Raw genomic sequence first — 18,768 nt, 5'->3', positions numbered from 1 at the left:
AAATACTTTTTTGCCCCACTGTATATATACTTTTTCGTTGTCTGTTTTGCATACTATTTTGGCATTAATACGTGTCACATATCAGTTTGCATACAAAGTTTTTTTTTAATTAAAAAGCCGAATACAAACATGGTCTCTTTTTTTCTTTCTTGAGTAAGGCAGCTCCAAAATTCAGGCGTTTCAGCCTAGCTTTTCACTTAGGCAGAGAGATAGTGTTTTCTTGACCTCTACCACCATCTACTGTTATTTATGAGTACTGCTCCAACTATACAAATCATACATCAACCACTAGAAAGCGCCCTCTATGCGGAAGTGAAGCTGTCAGTGCGAGACAGGAAATTAAACCAGGAATTATTTTACTGTAAAAGGAGCACAGACAGATTGCAGTATTCTTCTTTAAACAACAAAACATATCGTCAAAATGTCGAAAAATACTGATTCGAACCAATTCAGGAAGGTGGACGTTGACGAGTACGACGAGAACAAATTTGTGGATGATGAGGATAATGGAGAGAGTCAGGTCGGTCCAGATGAAGCAGAAGTGGATTCGCTGATCAGACAATATCCTTTTACATTGATTTGATTTAATACGTGCACATTTACATTTGATAAGGTGGCGTGAAGCCGATACAGATTTTCTCAAATGTTGCAATGCACAGACCATCTGACAAGTCGTGGTATGATTTTGCAGAATCAAGTATATGCCTTTGCGCGTGTCACTTCAAGTCAGGGCGTGGTGCTCTTATTTATTTTAATCGTTATATATATATATATATATATATATATATTTGAGGAGAAAATACAATACACGTTGTGCAGTCAGATTTGGTGTTTTATTCAGTAGAAGTGTAGTGGTGGTGGTAAGCCTAATATTTAGTTTATTACCTGAAGCAGGTTCTGTTTATTACCTCAAAGCAGGTTCTGACAAATTGGGGGGTAGGAAGTGGATTCCACAAGTCAGTTAGTCATTGAGTTTCTGAAACATAAAAGCAACTTGATTTGAAGAGGTGAATCAAGCCGACCATGACTGTCTCATCAGTGTTAAACTGTGTTGTGTGTTGTCTCTCTGTCTGTGTTCCTTAACACTGTGATGCACAGGCAACCTGATGGAAGCTCTGCAGGCTGTGCTGAAGAATCCTCCAATCAACACCAAAAACCAAAATGTTAAGGTGAGTCTTCATTACAACACAATAGATCCGTTTTGAGCATTAATAACAGCCCAATGTTAAACACAACTTGCCTCTGTGTTCCTCAACATACACTTTGAGCTTCCATCTCCTCAAAACTGAACTGTATAGTCTGCGGTTCACACATCATGACATCATACAGAGTCGAGGCATGTGAAAGTGTGTACTTCCTTAGCAGAAGATACTAAAGTGTGTGTTTATAGGATCGTGCTGAGGCCCTGGTGCTTAAAGTGCTGAGCGCCTTCAAGAGTAGTGACATTGAGAAGGCTGTTCAGTCTCTGGATAAGAACGGCGTTGACCTGCTCATGAAGTATATCTACAAGGGTTTTGAGAAGCCTTCTGAAAACAGCAGTGCTACACTGCTGCTGTGGCACGAAAAGGTAAGAATTCTCCTTATTGGTGAATGGCTGGAAGCACTTACAGGGTGTGTGGGCATGCTAAAGCCGGACTGATGATACAGTTGAAGTCGGAAGTTTACATACACCTTAGCCAAATACATTAAACTCAGTTTTTCACAATTCCTGACATTTAATCCTAGTAAAAAATTCACTGTCTTAGGTCAGTCAGGATCACCACTTCATTTCAAGAATGTGAAATGTCTGAATAATAGTAGAGAGAATTATTTATTTAAGCTTTTATTTCTTTCATCACATCCCAGTGGGTCAGAAGTTTACATACACTCAATTAGTATTTGGTAGCATTGACTTTAAATTGTTTAACTTGGGTCAAATGTGTCAGGTAGCCTTCCACAAGCTTCCCACAATAAGTTGGGTGAATTTTGGCCCATTCCTTCTGACAGAGCTCATGAAATGTTCATCTCTCGGAGACCGAAGGCGTCTCCTTCCTGAGCGGTATGACGGCTGTGTGGTCTCATGGTGTTTATACTTGCGTATTATTGTTTGTACAGATGAACGTGGGACCTTCATGCGTTTGGAAATGGCTCCCAAGTATGAACCAGACTTGTGGAGGTCTACAATTTTCTTTCTGAGGTTTTGGCTGATTTATTTTTATTTTCCCATGATATCAAACATAGGAAGGTAGGTAGTTTGAAGGTAGGCCTTCAAATACATCCACAGGTACCCCTCTAAGGGACTCAAATGATGTCAATTAGCCTATCAGAAGCTTCTAAAGTCATGACATCATTTTCTGGAATTTTCCAAGCTGTTTAAAGGCACAGTCAAGTTAGTGTATGTAAACTTCTGACTTCAACTGTATTCTTGTGGGAAGCTGCTATAGACCACCAAGTGCTAACAGTCAGTATCTGGATAATATGCTTGATACTGTATGTGATATCAACAGAGAAGTATATTTTCTGTGTGATTTTAAATGTTGACTGGCTATCATCAAGCTGCCCACTCAAGAAAAAACTTCAAACTGTAGCCAGGTCTTGTAAACTGGTTCTGGTTCAGGTTATCAGTCAACCTGCCAGGGTATTTACAAACAGCACAGGAATGAAATCTTCAACATGTATCCAAATCCATAGGATGTAGTGATCACAATATAATAGCCATATCTAGGAAAACCAAAGTTCCAAAGGCTGGGCCTAATATAGTGTATAAGAGGTCATACAAGATGTTTTGTAGGGATTCATATGTTGATGATGTAAAGAATATTTTCTGGTCTGGGGTGTGTAATGAGGAGCAACCTGACGCTGCACTTGACACATTTATGAAATGTCTTATTCCAGTTAATAATAAGGACGCACCCGTTAAGAAAATGACTGTAAAAACTGTTAAGTCCCCTTGAATTGATGAGGAATTGAAAATTGTATGGTTTAGTGGGATGAGGCAAAAGGTATGGCAAATAAGTCTGGCAGCCCGACTGATTGGCAATAGTACTGCAAATTAAGAAGTCATGTGACAAAGCTGAATACAAATACAAATAAACTGTACTATGAGACATAAATAAATGATATAAAGATAGATAGTAAAAAAGCTTTGGGGCACCTTAAATGACGTTTTGGGGAAACAAGACAACACGGCTCCATCATTCATTGAGTCAGATGGCTTATTTATCACAAAACCCACTGATATTGCCATCTTATTTAATGACTTTTTCATTGGCAAGATAAACGTCAACAAATGCTGACACTACACATCCAAGTGTATCTGACCAAATTATGAAAGGCAAGAATTGTACTTTTGAATTCTGTAAAGTCAGTTTGGAAGAGGTGACAAAATGATTGTTGTCTATCAACAATGACAAGCCACCGGGGTCTGACAATCTGGATGGAAAATTACTGATGTTAATTGCGGATGATATTGCCACTCCTTTTTGCCACATCTTCAATTTCAGACTACTAGAAAGTGTGTGCCCTCAGTCCTGGAGGGAAGCTAAAGTCATTCCACTACCCAAGAATAGTAAAGCCCCATTTACTGTCTCAAATAGCTGACCAATCAGCCTGTTACCAACCCTTAGTAAACTTCTGGAAAAAAGAGTGTTAGACCAGATACAATACTATTTCACAGTAAATAAATTGACAACAGATTTTCATTGTGCTTATACGGAAGGCCACTCAACAAGCACGGCACTTACACAAATGACTGATGATTGGCTGAGAGAAATTGATGATAAAATGATTGTGGGGGCTATTTTGTTAGACTTCAGTGCAGCTTTTGACATTATCGATCATAGTCTGCTGCTGGAAAAATGTATGTGTTATGGCTTTACACCCCCTGCTATAATGTGGATAAGAGTTACTTGTCTAACAGAGGGTGTTCACAGAGGGTGTTCTTTAATGGAAGCCTCTCAAACATAATCCAGGTAGAAGCAGGAATTCCCCAGGGTAGCTGTTTAGGCCACTTGCTTTTTTCAATCTTTACTAGCGACATGCTTTGAGTAAGGCCATTATATCTATGTATGCGGATGACTCCACGCTATACACGTCAGCTAAATGACTGCAACACTTAACAAAGAGCTGCGGTTAGTTTCGGTATGGGTAGCAAGGAATAAGTTAGTCCTAAATATTTCCAAGACTAAAAGCATTATATTTGGGACAAATCAATCAATCCCTAAACCGTAAACCTCAACTACATATCATAACGAATAATGTGGAAATTGAGCAAGTTGAGGTGACTAAATTGCTTGGAGTAACCCTGGATTGTAAACTGTCATGGTCAAAACATATTGAAACAACAGTAGCTAAGATGGGGAGAAGTCTGTCCATAATAAAGTGATGCTCTGCCTTAACACTATCAACAATGCAGGTCCTGCAGGCCCCAGTTTTGTAGCACCTGGACTACTGTTCAGTCGTGTGGTCAGGTGCCACAAAGAGGGGCCTCTGAAAATTGTAGTTGGCTCAGAACATGGCAGCACGGCTGGCCCTTAAAAGTACACGGAGAGCTAACATTAATGACATGCATGTCAATCTCTCCTGGCTCAAAGTGAAGAGAGACTGACTTCCTCATTACTTGTTTTTGTAAGAGGTGTTGACAAGCTGAAGGTACAGAGCTGTCTGTTTTTAAAATACTAGCACACAGCTCGGACACCCACGCATACCCCACAACACATGCCACCAGAGGTCTCTTCACAGTCCCCAAGTCTAGAACAGACTATGGGAGGCGCACAGTACTACATAGAGCCATGACTACATGGAACTCTACTCTACTCTAGAATCAGATTGAAAAAGCAGATAAAAATACACCTTGTGGAACAGCGGAGACTGTGAAGCAACAAGCACAGACACGTGCATACACACACACACGATAACATATGCACAAATTTTTTAATCAATTTTTTATTTCACCTTTATTTAACCAGGTAGGCTAGTTGAGAACAAGTTCTCATTTACAACTGCGACCTGGCCAAGATAAAGCTAAGCAGTGCGAAACAAACAACAACATGGAGTTACACATGGAATTAACAAACATGGAATACACACGTACACATGGATTTTGTGTTGTAGATATGTGGTAGTGGAGTATGGGCCTGAGGGCACTCACTTAGTGTGTTGTGAATTCGGTATTGTATAACTGCCTTAATTTTTTGCCAGGCCCCAGGAAGAGTAGCTGCTGCCATGGGGATCCCTAATAGATATGCTAATTGACTGAACATTCCAAATTACCATGGCAATTATGCGTCGTAATATGAATATGCAGCCAGCGATCCGCAGTATCCAAGGTACAGCATCCTATCAACTGCGCCGCTGCCCTTATAGTCTATGGCGGGCCTGTGCGTCAAATCTTCAACAGCAGTCAGCAGATCACATGACCCGCTGCCCTGTTTTCCCCAACTGTTAAACTAAGCTTCAAATCCTTTCAAGTAACGCCGTCAATTAGAGCAAGGTACATAATGAGTCAAACGAGCACTAGGCCTAAAACATAAGCAACAAACGTGAGCTGGTAGATTAGTCAGCCTACATGGGAGAGGGGGGGATTTACACTCCCAGTTTTGATGTGAGTCCTGCGCATCGGACATGCAGGACCATCCCTAACCTACAGGCCTATGGTGCTTTTTTTTAAATAGATACGGATGAGATGGGTTCATGGTAGGTGCAGTTGGAAGGCTCATGGGTAGGCTCATTTGTTCCCGTGTGGCTCAGTTGGTAAGAGCATGGCGCTTGCAACTCCAGGCTTGTAGTTTCGATTCCCACGGGGGACCAGTACGAGAGAAAAGTATGAAGATGTGTGCACTCACCACCATTGCTCACCTTTGACCCCCTGACACCAGACAACGACGCGGTTGGTTGAATGACATCCTGTGTTTGTGTCCCACCAAGTCCCCACCAGCTGTCATTTTAAAGTGGATCACTATCCTTTTATTTTTTTGTAAGTCGCTTTTGATAAGAGCGTCTGCAAAATGACCTAAATGTAAAAATGCCTATCAAAACATTTAATTGTAAATAGAAGTGCCACGATCCCAAGGGAAATAGGCCCATGGGAGGAATATGAATTGATATTAATTTAAACATTGTACCTGCAATGCCCCCCCGGACAAAATATATAAACACATTGGCCTCAAAAAACTGACCTGTGGGAGGTTTTTTCTATATCCAGAGACCAAAAACCTGAACAGATGAACGCATTTGTTATTTGCAGACGGGGGTGAACTGCATTGCAATTATGCATCACTATAGTCATTACATTCTAGGCTTCTGTTTTTAAATAGATAGGCCTACCACGAACCCATGTTATTCATGTCAAAACATGCGACACCTACACACGCGGCAGCGAGTGGGCATGTCGCACATCTCACAGACGTCAGTAACGGTCCAGAAAGCAAGTGCCTCCAAAAACCGCACCCTATAACACGTTATTTTGAGAACGTTGTCAGTCTATCCAGAGACACCAAAAGCTGACCAGATAAACACACAGGCTATTTGATTAGCAGGAGAGAGGAATTACATTGAGTGATGACAAACCTCTCCAGTGGGTGTCCCGCAAGCTGCTGATATAATGCTGTTCTTTGCATTCACTGTGTTCATACTGTGTGTCTTTTCTGTGTGTGTTCTAGGCTCTCTCTGCAGGAGGAGTGGGCTCCATCGTGAGAGTGCTCACGGCCAGGAAAACTGTGTAGGGCTTGTACTGGACCTGACTGACTGACTGCTGGGACCACTCACTCAGGGGATGTGCTGGCACTGGAAACCCCCCAGGGGGCGTGTGTTCATAACGCGTCTCAAAGCAGGAGCACTGACCTAGGATCAGTCTGTCCTTTTAGATCCTAATGAGTAAGAATACACGGACGCTCTTGAGACGCTTTATGAATGTGCACCTCCCGGAACTGGTTTTCTCTCTACGCTTGAAGGAAGCTCGCAGACATCGGACAGCCTGTCTCAAACGGCCCCTTCGTAGTCCTAAAATGCTTAACGATATTCCATCGGAATCCAACGTTTGTCAAAATGTTGTTGTTGTTGTCAACGAAGTTGAGAAATACTTATATTGTAAGATTCACGTCATCGTAACGTCGTAAAGATGACATGTGCTATTGTGTCATTTTCCTAGATAAATATTGTGCTATCGTCATGGTGGGTAGGATGGCACCGTCAAGTAAGCTTTCATGCCCTCTAATGCAGAGACCAGTTTGTGTGCGATTACGCTGGAACAAGTTAACCTGGTCCCAGATCTGTTTGTCATCTATAGCCAACTCCACTGGGCATTAATAATATACAGCACAAACAGATCTAGGGCCAAGCTAGGAACGAGCCCTTTGGAATGTAGTGATGGAGTGACGTTATCACTATGATCCTGGACACTTGTCTCAGAGGGCCTCATCTTTTCTATAGCCTATTTACAAGTATAGAAAAATATCCGAATGTCTTGGTAGAGTTATTGAGGGAATATCACGTTCCTTTAGAACAAGTGTAGACATTCTGAATCAAATGACCAAAATGCCTTATTGAAATATTCATTTTTTATATATATGCTGTAAAGGACATTTCTGGATTTAATAAACAAACATCTTACAATTGTTTTTTTTTAAATGTTCACATTTCTTAAATTTCAAACACTAAAGTTTCTCTATGGAAAAACAAGACAATGGAAAATGTCTATGAAAAAACTGCAGAAAAAACCCTGACATGCCACTCGATGTGTTGTGATTGCGTTCTTCTCTTTATTCATATACTGGTATCTTGCAAAGGTTCATTTTGCGTTTCTTCCCTGATCGTTGTTGTCACGGTAACCTGCGAGCCGACCACAGCTGACCCAGGTGGTAGATCACCCAGTCTCATAAAGTTCGTCCTAGATCACCGGTCCGTCTGCCATCCAGTCATGAAGAAGGATCTGCTCTAGAACAGGCCTCTTGGTGGGATCCTGCTGCAGACAGCAGTTGATCAACTCCTTACACTCTGTACCATAAAGGGAAAAAAAATGATAGGATGGTGAGTTTGCCTTTGGGTCCCTATTTTATATATATTTTTTGTCATTGAGCACCATTTTATGTATCCATAACCACATCTAAATGCATACCCACGTTTACCAACACAAACTCTTTATTTTCTCTCTCAAATGGTCTATTGCACTTGCCTCCCTCCCGCTCACCTTTAGTCAGGCCCTTTTTGAAGCGCAGGCGCCCAGCAATGATATCAGCCTCCTTGTTGAAGGGCAGACGGCCGCACACCAGGCCGTAGAGCAGTACCCCCAGTGACCAGATGGTGGCGTGGCGGCCCTGGTACACACCGCTCAGCACCCACTCTGGAGGACAGTACTCCTCTGTGCCTGAGGGGTGAAACATTATAATTTTTGATTTATCTTTACCACTAGTCATGTCCATTAGGGCACACTGACAAAATGTTTTTTTTTACGGTAATGAGCACTTCTTATTGGACGAGTTTAGATAGTACCTCCCCATTTCCCTCGGTTTCAGAGCGTTTCCTTGCATTCCGTGCCTACTGAACACGATAACCCTGACCAGCCATTCTCCTGTTGTGTCCTACCTGAGTAGTCTCTGTAGGAGGATTCTCTCAGAAGGTCTCCGCAGCCAAAGTCGATGAGCTTAACCCGCAGGTTGTCCGTCTGCACCAGCAGGTTCTCAGCCTTGACGTCTCGGTGCAGGACCCCTCGGTCGCGGCAATGCCGAACTGCCAGTACCACCTGCAATAACATAATGTATGCCTCTTTAAAAAACGGTGATTAAGTAAAGTGTGACTTAGGAGTGACTAGAGATATTTGTGTATGTGATCCCTGTGGGAAATGAACACACAACCTTAGCGTTTCTAGCGCCACGCTTTTACCAACTGCGCCACACAGGTCTCGACCCATCACCTGTATCATGATGATCCTGGCCAGACACTCGTCCACCCGGCCTCCCAGCTCCTCGATGAAATCAAACAGGTCCATGCACGGATAGGGTCTCTCCAGCACCAGGATGAAACGCTCGCCCTCCTCGAACCAGTCCAGCAGGCCCAGCACATAGCAGCAGGACGGGGGCCGTGAGACGATCTGCATCAGGGCCACCTCCAGGGGCAAGGCACTCCTCTCTCCGGGCTGGAGGTGAGAGGGGTGGGGAAGTTGGAAAGGTGAGGAGGAGAGATGGGATTGAAAGGTTGAGAGGGGGGTTGCCATTAGATGAGGTGTTCTCCACAGGTGAGAAGGCGAGTGAAGAACAACAACAACACGCGTTCCCTTTCTTGAGCGTAAGGACAAACAGAACACCCAACTGTTTCCCAACGGAGAACGCAAGAGGGCGAGCCAAACCCAGACCAAAACCCAGTAGGAGTGTTCTTGTCTTCTTAGACTTACAGTACTTGCCATTGCGTCGACTAAAACAGGCTACTTACAAGCTTTACGTATGGCTCGGCCATTCCTCTGTTCACATACTTTATGGCCACCTGACGGGGTAAAAGCAACATGATATATTCATATAGTAGTGTGCTTTCACTTCTTGCGTTATGTGAATATTGATAGATGAACATTCTAATGTTTACTCCTATCTGTTAACTTACTACGACCAGAATTAGAATTCTTTAACCAACTGTTAAAAGCTTCACCTGTTGGCCGTCACTTTTGCGCATGGCGGCGTAGACCGCCCCACATCCTCCTTTACCCAGCATGCTCCCCAGTGTGAAGAGAGACTCAAAGCTACCTGCAACAAAGTTACGCATGAGATAATGCCCAAATCATCACAGATTAGAAATAACAAACTCAAGATTAGATACTGTTTCATGTCATATCCAAATACTCGTTCTTCTTTAGCCTGGTTCCAGATGTCTTTGTGCTTGCCAGCTCCTGTGGTCATTGTCAGGCCCATGGCAAGACAGCACTAACACATCTGGGACCAGGCTAATTCTTCTTCTGCTGAATTGATACTACGTGTAGTCCGGTCTTACTGGGGTTGGGTCCAAGATTAAAGATACTGGAGTCTGAGGATGAAGAAGAAGAGGATGATCCTCTATCGTTGGGTAGTGGGTTCTTCAACTGGCCTCTCCTTTGTCGGGTTAGATAGTGGATAACGATGGGTATCTCCGGACTAGTGTTTCTATTGTTCTTATTCCTCTTCCAGCCCTCCCTGGACCACACCCTCTCCACCAACTCCTCACTGCTCTCCTCCTCCTCTCTGGCCCTCTTTCTTCTCTTCCGTTTGGTGTTGTCATCACGCCATCTCAGGTTTAGTCCCTTACCATTGTTCACCAACCCTCCTCTCCCTCCCTTCAGTCCCGAGCAGGAAAGAGCTGCGCTCTCCTTTCCCTCCTCCTCCTCGTCTTCCTCTTCCTCCTGGACTTCGTTCTGTCCTCTCAGGGTTTCCTCTTTTCTCTTCCTCCCCCTCTCTCTAATGGCAGCAGCTTCTCTCTCAAGCTCGGCCTGCCTATGTGGAGCTGGAGCTGGGGCTCTGGGCCTTAGTCTGTAAGTGTACGTTAAGGCTGGAGTGACCCGTCTTCCTACTGTCTCACTCTGAGAAGAAGGACTTCTGCTGGATGTCTCACTTCGACTTCTGCGTCGGCTCAGGAGCGATTCCTCCCCCATGTCCTTGGCTTTGACTCTCTCTCTGGACTTCAGTTTGATCATGTTGGGCCTCATGCGTGGGTTCTTGGCTCGGGATGGGCCGGGAGAGTCGTTGTTGGTGGGTTCGCTCCTACTTGGTTTGGGTCTGGCTCGGCCTCTAGCGTTCTCTACTGGTAAATGGTTGGGTGTTCTGTTGGTCCTTACTCTCAACAAATAAGGGAATGCTTGTTGTTGTTCTTCCTCACTCTCTGTCTCCTGGGTGTGACTCTCCCTGACCCTCAGCCCTGATATCTCTTCAAACAGACAAGCAGCCTGCTTCATCACTCTTCTACTTTCTCTCTCCTGTCTTTCTCTTTCACTCTTTCCAGATGTCTCACTCTCACTGGCAGAGCCAGAGCTGCTGCTGCTACCTTCCTCTTCTTCCTTACTCTCATCACTCACTCCCTTCCTCTCTCTGCAGCTCCCAGGAGATTGGTCCCTCTCGATCTGGGACCTGTGTCTCCTGATAGGGTTGTCTAACCTCCTGCTCTTCCTCACAGAGTCGGCCTCCAGCCTCTTACGGGGAAAGTGTTTCATCCCATCTCTAGAGCCGATTACTGGAGGCCTGCGCCTTCTCACAGAGTTGGCGTCCACTCTCCTGCACTGTGGCTGGGGAGAGTCTCTCCGCTCTGTTGGCTCAGAGGCTCCTGGTGGGCAGGGGCAAGCCGGAGTCCCACGCTTCCCTCTCCCCTCTCTCCCTCTCCTCAGTACTTTCAGTGAGTCTCTGGCCATGGAGAGAGGTCTCCTGAGCCCCCTACGCCTCCCACAAACTGGCAGGGAAACAGAGTACCACTAAGTTTTCTCAGACAGAAACAACCACCTACAGTAGCCTGTTACCGTATGTTTTACCACTATAATCTATAAGATTTGTAGCCCTCGCCTCTTTAATGGCATCTTAAAGAAACTGTTAATCCAGACAGGGTTGACCTTACTAATATTCTGTAAGAGTAACCATATGAATCTACAAAGTAAATGCATAATTCAAACTATTGGCATGTTCTATATATTGTAATAACCAATGATATTGTAATGCAATATTTATTTTCAAATAATTATCTGAACATACCAGGGGCAGTTGATGGATTTGACAACCTCCAAGATGCCATACCTCATGACCCACTGACTTTGTTGTCCTCAAATGGATACAGAGGGATGGTGATGTCACAATAAACCACAGATGACTGTTCATGATGTCATAATGTCTATGGCGACTGTACTTGGACACAATATGATGTCACAGAGGAGGTTCCACATCACATTTCCATAGTCTGACTACCATAGTAACATATTATTTGCATTATTTAGAAGTCCATCAATCAATAACCCAATGAATGTTACTATGGTAAATCATTTGTATAAACTTTTATTTAAATGTAAAAAAAAAAAATATGTCCCAATCACGTCACTTTTGTGTCCGTGTCGATTAGAATGTTGATCACACAGTAGCTTATCACTGACTTTGATTTCCAGACCTCAAATGCAACTGTCACCCATACACTGATAGGTGAACTGTACAGTCGTTTGACGTTTAACATCGGTGTACTGTTCCCACTCTCAACACTGACGACTAGGTTCACTGCCAGTTGGTTACAAGCACACTTGATTTTGGTTGCCTCAACTCCCACCGCCTTACAATCTCTAGGAAAGCTGGCAAAGATAGGAACACAGTGAGGGTTCAGGGGGCAGAACCATATTAACTCTCTCTCTAGATCAGGTAGTCCAGAGCTCAGCTGTGCTGTGCCAGACAGACAGAGTGATAGGGTTCAAGGCCCGTTTTCAAAAAGCATCTCAGATTAGGAGTTCTGATCTAGGATCAGCCCCCCCTCCCCCTGTAATACAATCTTCTTCGTTATCATCTAAAAGGCTAAACTGATCCTAGATCAGCACTCCTACTCTGAGACTCTCTTAATGAATACTGGCCCTGAAATACACGGTGGGCCATAAAGACTAGGCAGAGGGAATGTGATGTGAGTTTAATGAGTGCGCTGTGTGGACTTTAAGCACATGCTATTGATAAGACCAAACGGTTGAGATAATGGAATCTTTTATGAAAACGATCAGTTCAATCAGTTCCTTGGATGGGATGATAAAGTTTATACCAGTCAGGCAGTTTTCTGAAGCCTCACATTCCTTTTCTTTCTTTTCTGTATTCATTGTATTGTTTCCATGGTTTGTTCAACATGAGAAGATTATTGGTTCTGCTATCAGGTGAGTTTACCTTACACATAATGACTTCGCATGATCCTATGTGCACGACTGTGTTTGTATCTTGGATGAGTGTATAAGCAGGACAGTCAAGGTGGTGTCACGTGTGGCGCAACAGTGATACCTAGAGGGAATGGAATGGTCGTCAGAGGCCGTCGGTAACCGTTATATTCAAATGGTTGCCGTTGTAATCAACCTTCCTGAACGGTGAATTCGCTTTGTGAATATGAGTCCAGCACGGCAGACAATGATCAACAGCAGTGCTATTCAGAATGAAAATACTCTACATATTTCTTCATTTGTTTCTCCCTTTCTCATTTCAGTAGACACACACCTCCTGAATTCTATTAATTGCAGTTTGCCAATGTAATGTTGTCATTCAAAATATAGAATGATCAGATCCGAGAGGTCAAGGAACTCGTCTAATAGGATTTTTTCTTTTTCAGTCTTTTTGATCCTAGTTTCCTGTTGTCCTGAGAGCGACTTCCTGTGTGCGTCTGGCAAATGTGTCCCAGTTGATGATGTCTGTGATTTCAAGGACGACTGTGACGATGGTTCCGATGAGGAGTTCTGTGGTACGTCAATCTGAAATCTTCCTTCGGCTTCTCTGCGTACTCTTCAGCTCTAGAGAGCTATTATTCTCTTCTCTCTGCTCAAAACTCTTCGTTCTTCTCGTTCAAAATGCCCGACAGAGGCTGTGGGAACCAGTTGTTTCTTCCTTTGATAAAAAAAACAAACAAACACCATTCTGTCTAACAATCAAACACTTTCTATCCCTTTTAGTTTTAGTCTTAGTGTTTCTCTAGCGCGTCTCAGACTGTTTGCTGCGTCATATTCATTAGGGCACACCGTGCAACAACAAACAAACAAAAACAAGCGTTTCTATTGGACAAGTTCAGGTAGTCCATCCCTGTGTCCGCCTGTTATCTTCTGATTTGTGCCCAATGAATACGACCCTGGTGTCCCCTCTCAGGGCCGTGTGATTTTGAGCGCCACTCCTGTGGATGGAACGACAGCAGTGTGGGAGTGTACCGCTGGAGGCTGGAGATGGCTAACATCAGCCTGATTCCTGGACAGGACCACACCACGGGATCACCCTGGGGTATATGTCTCAATACACACACTAAGTTCATCTTCATTCCATTGAAATGGACGAAAGATGATCTCAGTGCTGCGTTGCTTTAAGGGAAACCCAGCCCTAGGGAATAGAATGGTCACATAGCTCCATTGTTATGACTGCTGTGTTGTCCATGTGCGTCTTTGTACAGTATCTGTGCTGCCTGCTTGATGTGTGTGTTTATATGTCCCAGGTCATGTAATGCATGTGGAAGGAGACTCAGCAACACACTTTGGCAAGGCCGTGTTGTTGCATTCCGTTGACAAACCAATGGCTTTGGGATGCCATATAAGGTAAGGAGAAATTCTGTACTAGTCAGCGTTTCCCTTTGATTTGCGGCTTTACGGTTTTAATCATTGCGTAACAAAAAGAGGAGGAGGGAGAGTTTGTGAGGTATGAAGTCATAGTTTTTCATCTGGGAAAAAGTTTGTTTTGTGTCTTCTTAAAAGTATTTAATAACCTGATGGTGTATTGAAACAGCTATTTACTAAAATACAAACAAATGCTTTTCTATGTGGTAGCTAGAGCTCATTTACTATTATATCAAGAAAGAGTTTAAAATAATATTTGTGGGTTCTTAGCCAGACATGGTCAGAGGTAATTGGCCTTAGCCATTACACCTTAGCCAAGAGGTCCAAGCCTCTTTGTTGAGGTCGCTACAGTAGCTGTTGTACTAAGGATGCTCTGATATTTTTAGCTTCTGGTACCACCTCTATGATGACTTTAGTGTGTCCACTCGGATGTATCTGAAGATGCTCCGAAACACTGGGAGCACCGAATTACTGATGATCTCCAAGCCACAGCAGGATAGAGGATGGGAGAATGCTACGGCCTTCATCGGTAATCAACCAGGAGGTTTCAAGGTTGGCATTGGACACACACACACACACACACACACACACACACACACACACACACACACACTCTCACACATGCACACTCTTTCTCTCTTGCTCTCTCTCTATTTTCCTCCCCCCTTTAGTTGGAGTTTTCTGTGGACCCCTCATTCCTTGGAGCTCAGGACATCATGCTGGATGATATCAGCTTTGAGAGCTGTGGGGAAGGGGACATACCTGCAGGCTCCCAACTCCTCACCTGTGACTTTGAGAAGGACACCTGTGCCTGGTAATGACAATAACAATAACAACCATAATAAGAATCAATATAATCTCCAATCCTCATAATCATACTCATCATCATCATCATCATCCTCCTTAAAATAACATTATTCCTGGTGATGTTTAAAGGTACCCAGACCACACTGTTTCCCTTCTGTGGAAGAGAGCAAGAGGAATAGACCACACTACTGGCAGTGGTAAGTCAAGGGTTTGCCAAACCACAGACTAGATCATATCCTAGATGGAGAGATGGAAGGAGAGGTGTTTTAGTCAGGAAATGTAAACAGGATTATTCTCTTGGTGTGTGGTTTTGTTTATTTGATGTATATTTGGGATGTTGACTACACTACACATGCAACAGTATGTGGACACCCCTTCGAATGAGTGGATTTGGCCAGTTCAGCCACAACTGTTGCTGACATGTGTATAAAATGAAACACACAGCCAAGCAATCTCCATAGACAAACATTGGCAGTAAAATGGCCTTACTGAAGAGCTCAGTGACTGTCGACGTGGACCGTCACAGGATGCCACCTTTCCAACAAGTCAGTTTGTCAAATTTCTGCCCTGCTAGAGCTTCCCGGGTCAACTGTAAGTGTTGTTATTGTGAAGTGGAAACGTTTAGGAGCAACAACAGCTCAGCAAAGTGGGAGGCCACACAAGCTCACAGAACAGGACCGCTGAGTGCTGAAGCACGTAGTGCATAATAATTGCCTGTCCTCGGTTGCAACACTCACTACCAAGTTCCAAACTGCCTCTGGAAGCAAGATCAGCACAATAACTGTTAGTTGGGAGCTTAGTGAAATGGCTTTCCATGGCCAAGTATCCGCACACAGGTCTAAGATCACCATGCACAATGCCAAGCGTCAGCTGGAGTGGTGTAAAGTTCACCTCCATTGGCCTCTGGTGCAGTGGAAATGCGTTCTCTGCAGTGTTTAATCACGTTTCACCATCTGGCAGTCCGACAGACGCTACAGCACGCAATGACATGCTAGACAATTCTGTGCTTCCAAGTTTGTGGCAACAGTTTGGACGGCTCTTTCCTGTTTCAGCATGACAATGCCACCGTGCACAAAGTGAAGTCCATACAGAAATGATTTGTTGAGATCGGTGTGAATGGATCATCATGTCACCAGAATAAGACCATCGCTATTTATTGGAAAGGAGCATCAAACTCATCACCTTGCACTTTCATCTCCATGTGAAGTTCATCATAATGTATTTAATCTGTAGTCTAATAAACTGCATGCTTTCCCGAGTCGTAGTAGGAGGCTCACACGAATGATGGTTATTATATCAATGTGTTCATGAATGCGTTTCCACCACTATTTCTCACATAATTCATTTTACTGAAACAAAAAGATGCCACCTAGTGAATTATTATTTTATTTTTTTTACCAAAGACTGTTCCATTTTTTAAAATCCATATTTTACTTACATAAAACAGTTGGATGGAAACCTGGTTAGAGTACAAGATCGTTCTCAACTGTGCGTGTGCGTGTGTTAACAGGTTATTTCATGTCCATTAACCCCGGCAGTAAGCTGGACCCCTCATCAACAGCCAGACTCATCAGCTACCCTCAGCCAGCAGGCACAGTCATCTGTGTTAGCTTCTGGTATCGCATGTACGGCAGTGATATTGGTAAGGATATTTATTTTAGGCGCCACTGATGGCCAAACTCAATATCTTTGAATTCATTATTTGCAAACGGCAATTAGTAATTTTTTCCCCGGCCCAATAAAGATACAATTGCGTGGGGAGTGTCAATAGGCATGATAACTCTGACATCAGACTCTGAGGAGGCCAAGGGGGATCAAAGCAGACCAAATGGTGCCTATTGTCACAGTTGAACAGACATGACCCCTATCTGGTTCTACTCCAGGCTCCGTGAGGTTCCTCACCAAGTCAACCAGAGAGCCAGAGACTGTTGTGTGGATGAGACATGGGACTCAGGGGAACAAGTGGCGCTTTACAGACCTTACCTTCACCACTGACACCCCACTACAGGTACATGCCGTATGTCGGATCTTAATTTGACCCCTTTCGTCGCAGGAGAAGAAATAATCCTGCAGCAGAAGGGTTTGAATGGACGTTTAATATTTAGAATAAATTGACATATTTGTAGAGGGTAGATGTATTTTTTTGTTATAATAAATTGTTCAAGGCAAACAATAGGCCAAATAAATGATTGGTTGCCTCAGTGCCTGTGTGATCCAGTGGTTACAGCCGCTGACCCGGCTCACTTATGCCGGAGTCGGCATGGGTTTGAATCAGTAATGTATTTAAACCCTGGATCAAATCCAATCAAATTTATTTATATAGCCCTTCGTACATCAGCTGATATCTCAAAGTGCTGTACAGAAACCCAGCCTAAAACCCCAAACAGCAAGCAATGCAGGTGTAGAAGCACGGTTGCTAGGAAAAACTCCCTAGAACGGCCAAAACCTAGGAAGAAACCTAGAGAGGAACCAGGCTATGTGGGGTGGCCAGTCCTCTTCTGGCTGTGCCGGGTGGAGATTATAACAGAACATGGCCAAGATGTTCAAATGTTCATAAATGACCAGCATGGTTGAATAATAATAAGGCAGAACAGTTGAAACTGGAGCAGCAGCACGGCCAGGTAGACTGGGGACAGCAAGGAGTCATCATGTCAGGTAGTCCTGAGGCATGGTCCTAGGGCTCAGGTCCTCCGAGAGAGAGAAAGAAAGAGAGAAGGAGAGAATTAGAGAGAGCACACTTAAAACAAACTGACCCTAGCCCCCCGACACATACACTACTGCAGCATAAATACTGGAGGCTGAGACAGGAGGGGTCAGGAGACACTGTGGCCCCATCCGAGGACACCCCCGGACAGGGCCAAACAGGAAGGATATAACCCCGCCCACTTTGCCAAAGCACAGCCCCCACACCACTAATGCAGTAATGAATAGTATTTCAGTAAACATTTTCAAGGACAAAATTAAATTACATTAAAAGTATTTTTTTGTTGTAGTCGGGACAGTATCATTAGTAATCTCAAAAAATAATACTATAAGGAAAATGTTTTACATATTTTTTTCATTTGAATGTTTAGCTCACATAGTATAATTGAAAAGTCTGCATTAAGGTGTCTGTAATAGAATATATATATGTCAAAAATGGCCCAGCGTCGCCCGGGTTCGGGGAGGGTTTGGCGGCCGGGTTGCACGGTGTTTCCCCTGACACATTGGCGCGGCTGGCTTCCAGGTTAAGCGAGCAGTGTGTCAAGAAACAGTGCAGCTTGGCAGGGTAATTTTTTGTGGTTCTCGACTTTCGCGTCTCCCAAGTCCGTACAGGAGTTGCAGCGATGGGACGTGACTGTAATGACCAATTTAGGCAGAAAAAAAACGACAGGCTACAGACTTTGTTTGGTGTCAGTCTCCACTGAAGACTACCTGTGCTGGAGGACATCTGCAAGATGCTGCTGGCAGGGTTAAATAATAAATTCATGTCAAATCAGTTAAGACTAAGTAGTTGTCTTTTTTGTTTGCTGTCACAGTTTACCATAAGGTGTAAAAAAAAAAAATGACCAAACTATATGTGTAACTAGTACTTCTGGCTGGATACTTTGTTTACTCTTACTGGAGGAGCTGCTTGAGTAGTTTCTTAATTGAGTAAATTACAATCTACTTTTACTAAAGTACAGATGTTCAGTACTTTACCCACCTCTGCAAATTATACGTAGCCTAACTAGAAAACGTGGGCG

The 18,768-nt window shown here is 43.7% G+C and overlaps 2 protein-coding genes across 3 annotated transcripts in view; both read left to right on the top strand.

Moving 5' to 3' along the window:
• The first annotated feature begins 292 nt into the window (after positions 1-292).
• On the top strand, positions 293-7,592 carry LOC115114276 (actin-related protein 2/3 complex subunit 5-like). The gene is made up of 4 exons (XM_065015572.1): positions 293-562; positions 1,098-1,169; positions 1,391-1,567; positions 6,639-7,592. Exons 1-4 carry the CDS (start codon positions 422-424, stop codon positions 6,699-6,701), a joined length of 453 nt encoding a protein of 150 aa, XP_064871644.1. The 5' UTR covers positions 293-421; the 3' UTR covers positions 6,702-7,592.
• Positions 7,593-12,657: 5,065 nt separating this feature from the next.
• Positions 12,658-18,768, top strand: part of si:ch211-106h4.4 (MAM and LDL-receptor class A domain-containing protein 1) — a 45,808-nt gene continuing 39,697 nt past the window's right edge. The window contains exons 1-9 of one of the 2 annotated variants that reach the window (XM_029642376.2): positions 12,658-12,811; positions 13,255-13,383; positions 13,782-13,910; positions 14,119-14,218; positions 14,653-14,788; positions 14,908-15,050; positions 15,173-15,240; positions 16,554-16,685; positions 16,927-17,051. In XM_029642376.2, the coding sequence (XP_029498236.2) occupies positions 12,784-12,811; positions 13,255-13,383; positions 13,782-13,910; positions 14,119-14,218; positions 14,653-14,788; positions 14,908-15,050; positions 15,173-15,240; positions 16,554-16,685; positions 16,927-17,051 (990 nt within the window). In that variant the 5' untranslated portion in view covers positions 12,658-12,783. Of the gene's footprint in view, positions 12,812-13,254; positions 13,384-13,781; positions 13,911-14,118; positions 14,219-14,622; positions 14,789-14,907; positions 15,051-15,172; positions 15,241-16,553; positions 16,686-16,926; positions 17,052-18,768 lie in introns of both variants that reach the window. The other variant, XM_029642375.2, reaches the window with a different exon arrangement.

Source organism: Oncorhynchus nerka, unplaced genomic scaffold (genome assembly GCF_034236695.1).
Source record: "Oncorhynchus nerka isolate Pitt River unplaced genomic scaffold, Oner_Uvic_2.0 unplaced_scaffold_4___fragment_4___debris, whole genome shotgun sequence".
Classification (NCBI taxonomy): Eukaryota; Metazoa; Chordata; class Actinopteri; order Salmoniformes; family Salmonidae; genus Oncorhynchus; species Oncorhynchus nerka.
Note: the sequence above shows the minus strand (reverse complement) of the source record. Positions and strands in the feature narration are given on the sequence as shown.

What these genes read in the sequence shown, in the direction of transcription:
- LOC115114276 (XM_065015572.1), top strand. Translation starts at nt 422, where the DNA reads ATGTCGAAAAATACTGATTCGAACCAATTCAGGAAGGTGGACGTTGAC. An exon ending in TGGATTCGCTGATCAGACAA is followed by an intron (nt 563 to 1,097) that starts TATCCTTTTACA and finishes CTGTGATGCACA; the next exon opens with GGCAACCTGATGGAAGCTCT. An exon ending in TGCTGCTGTGGCACGAAAAG is followed by an intron (nt 1,568 to 6,638) that starts GTAAGAATTCTC and finishes TGTGTGTTCTAG; the next exon opens with GCTCTCTCTGCAGGAGGAGT.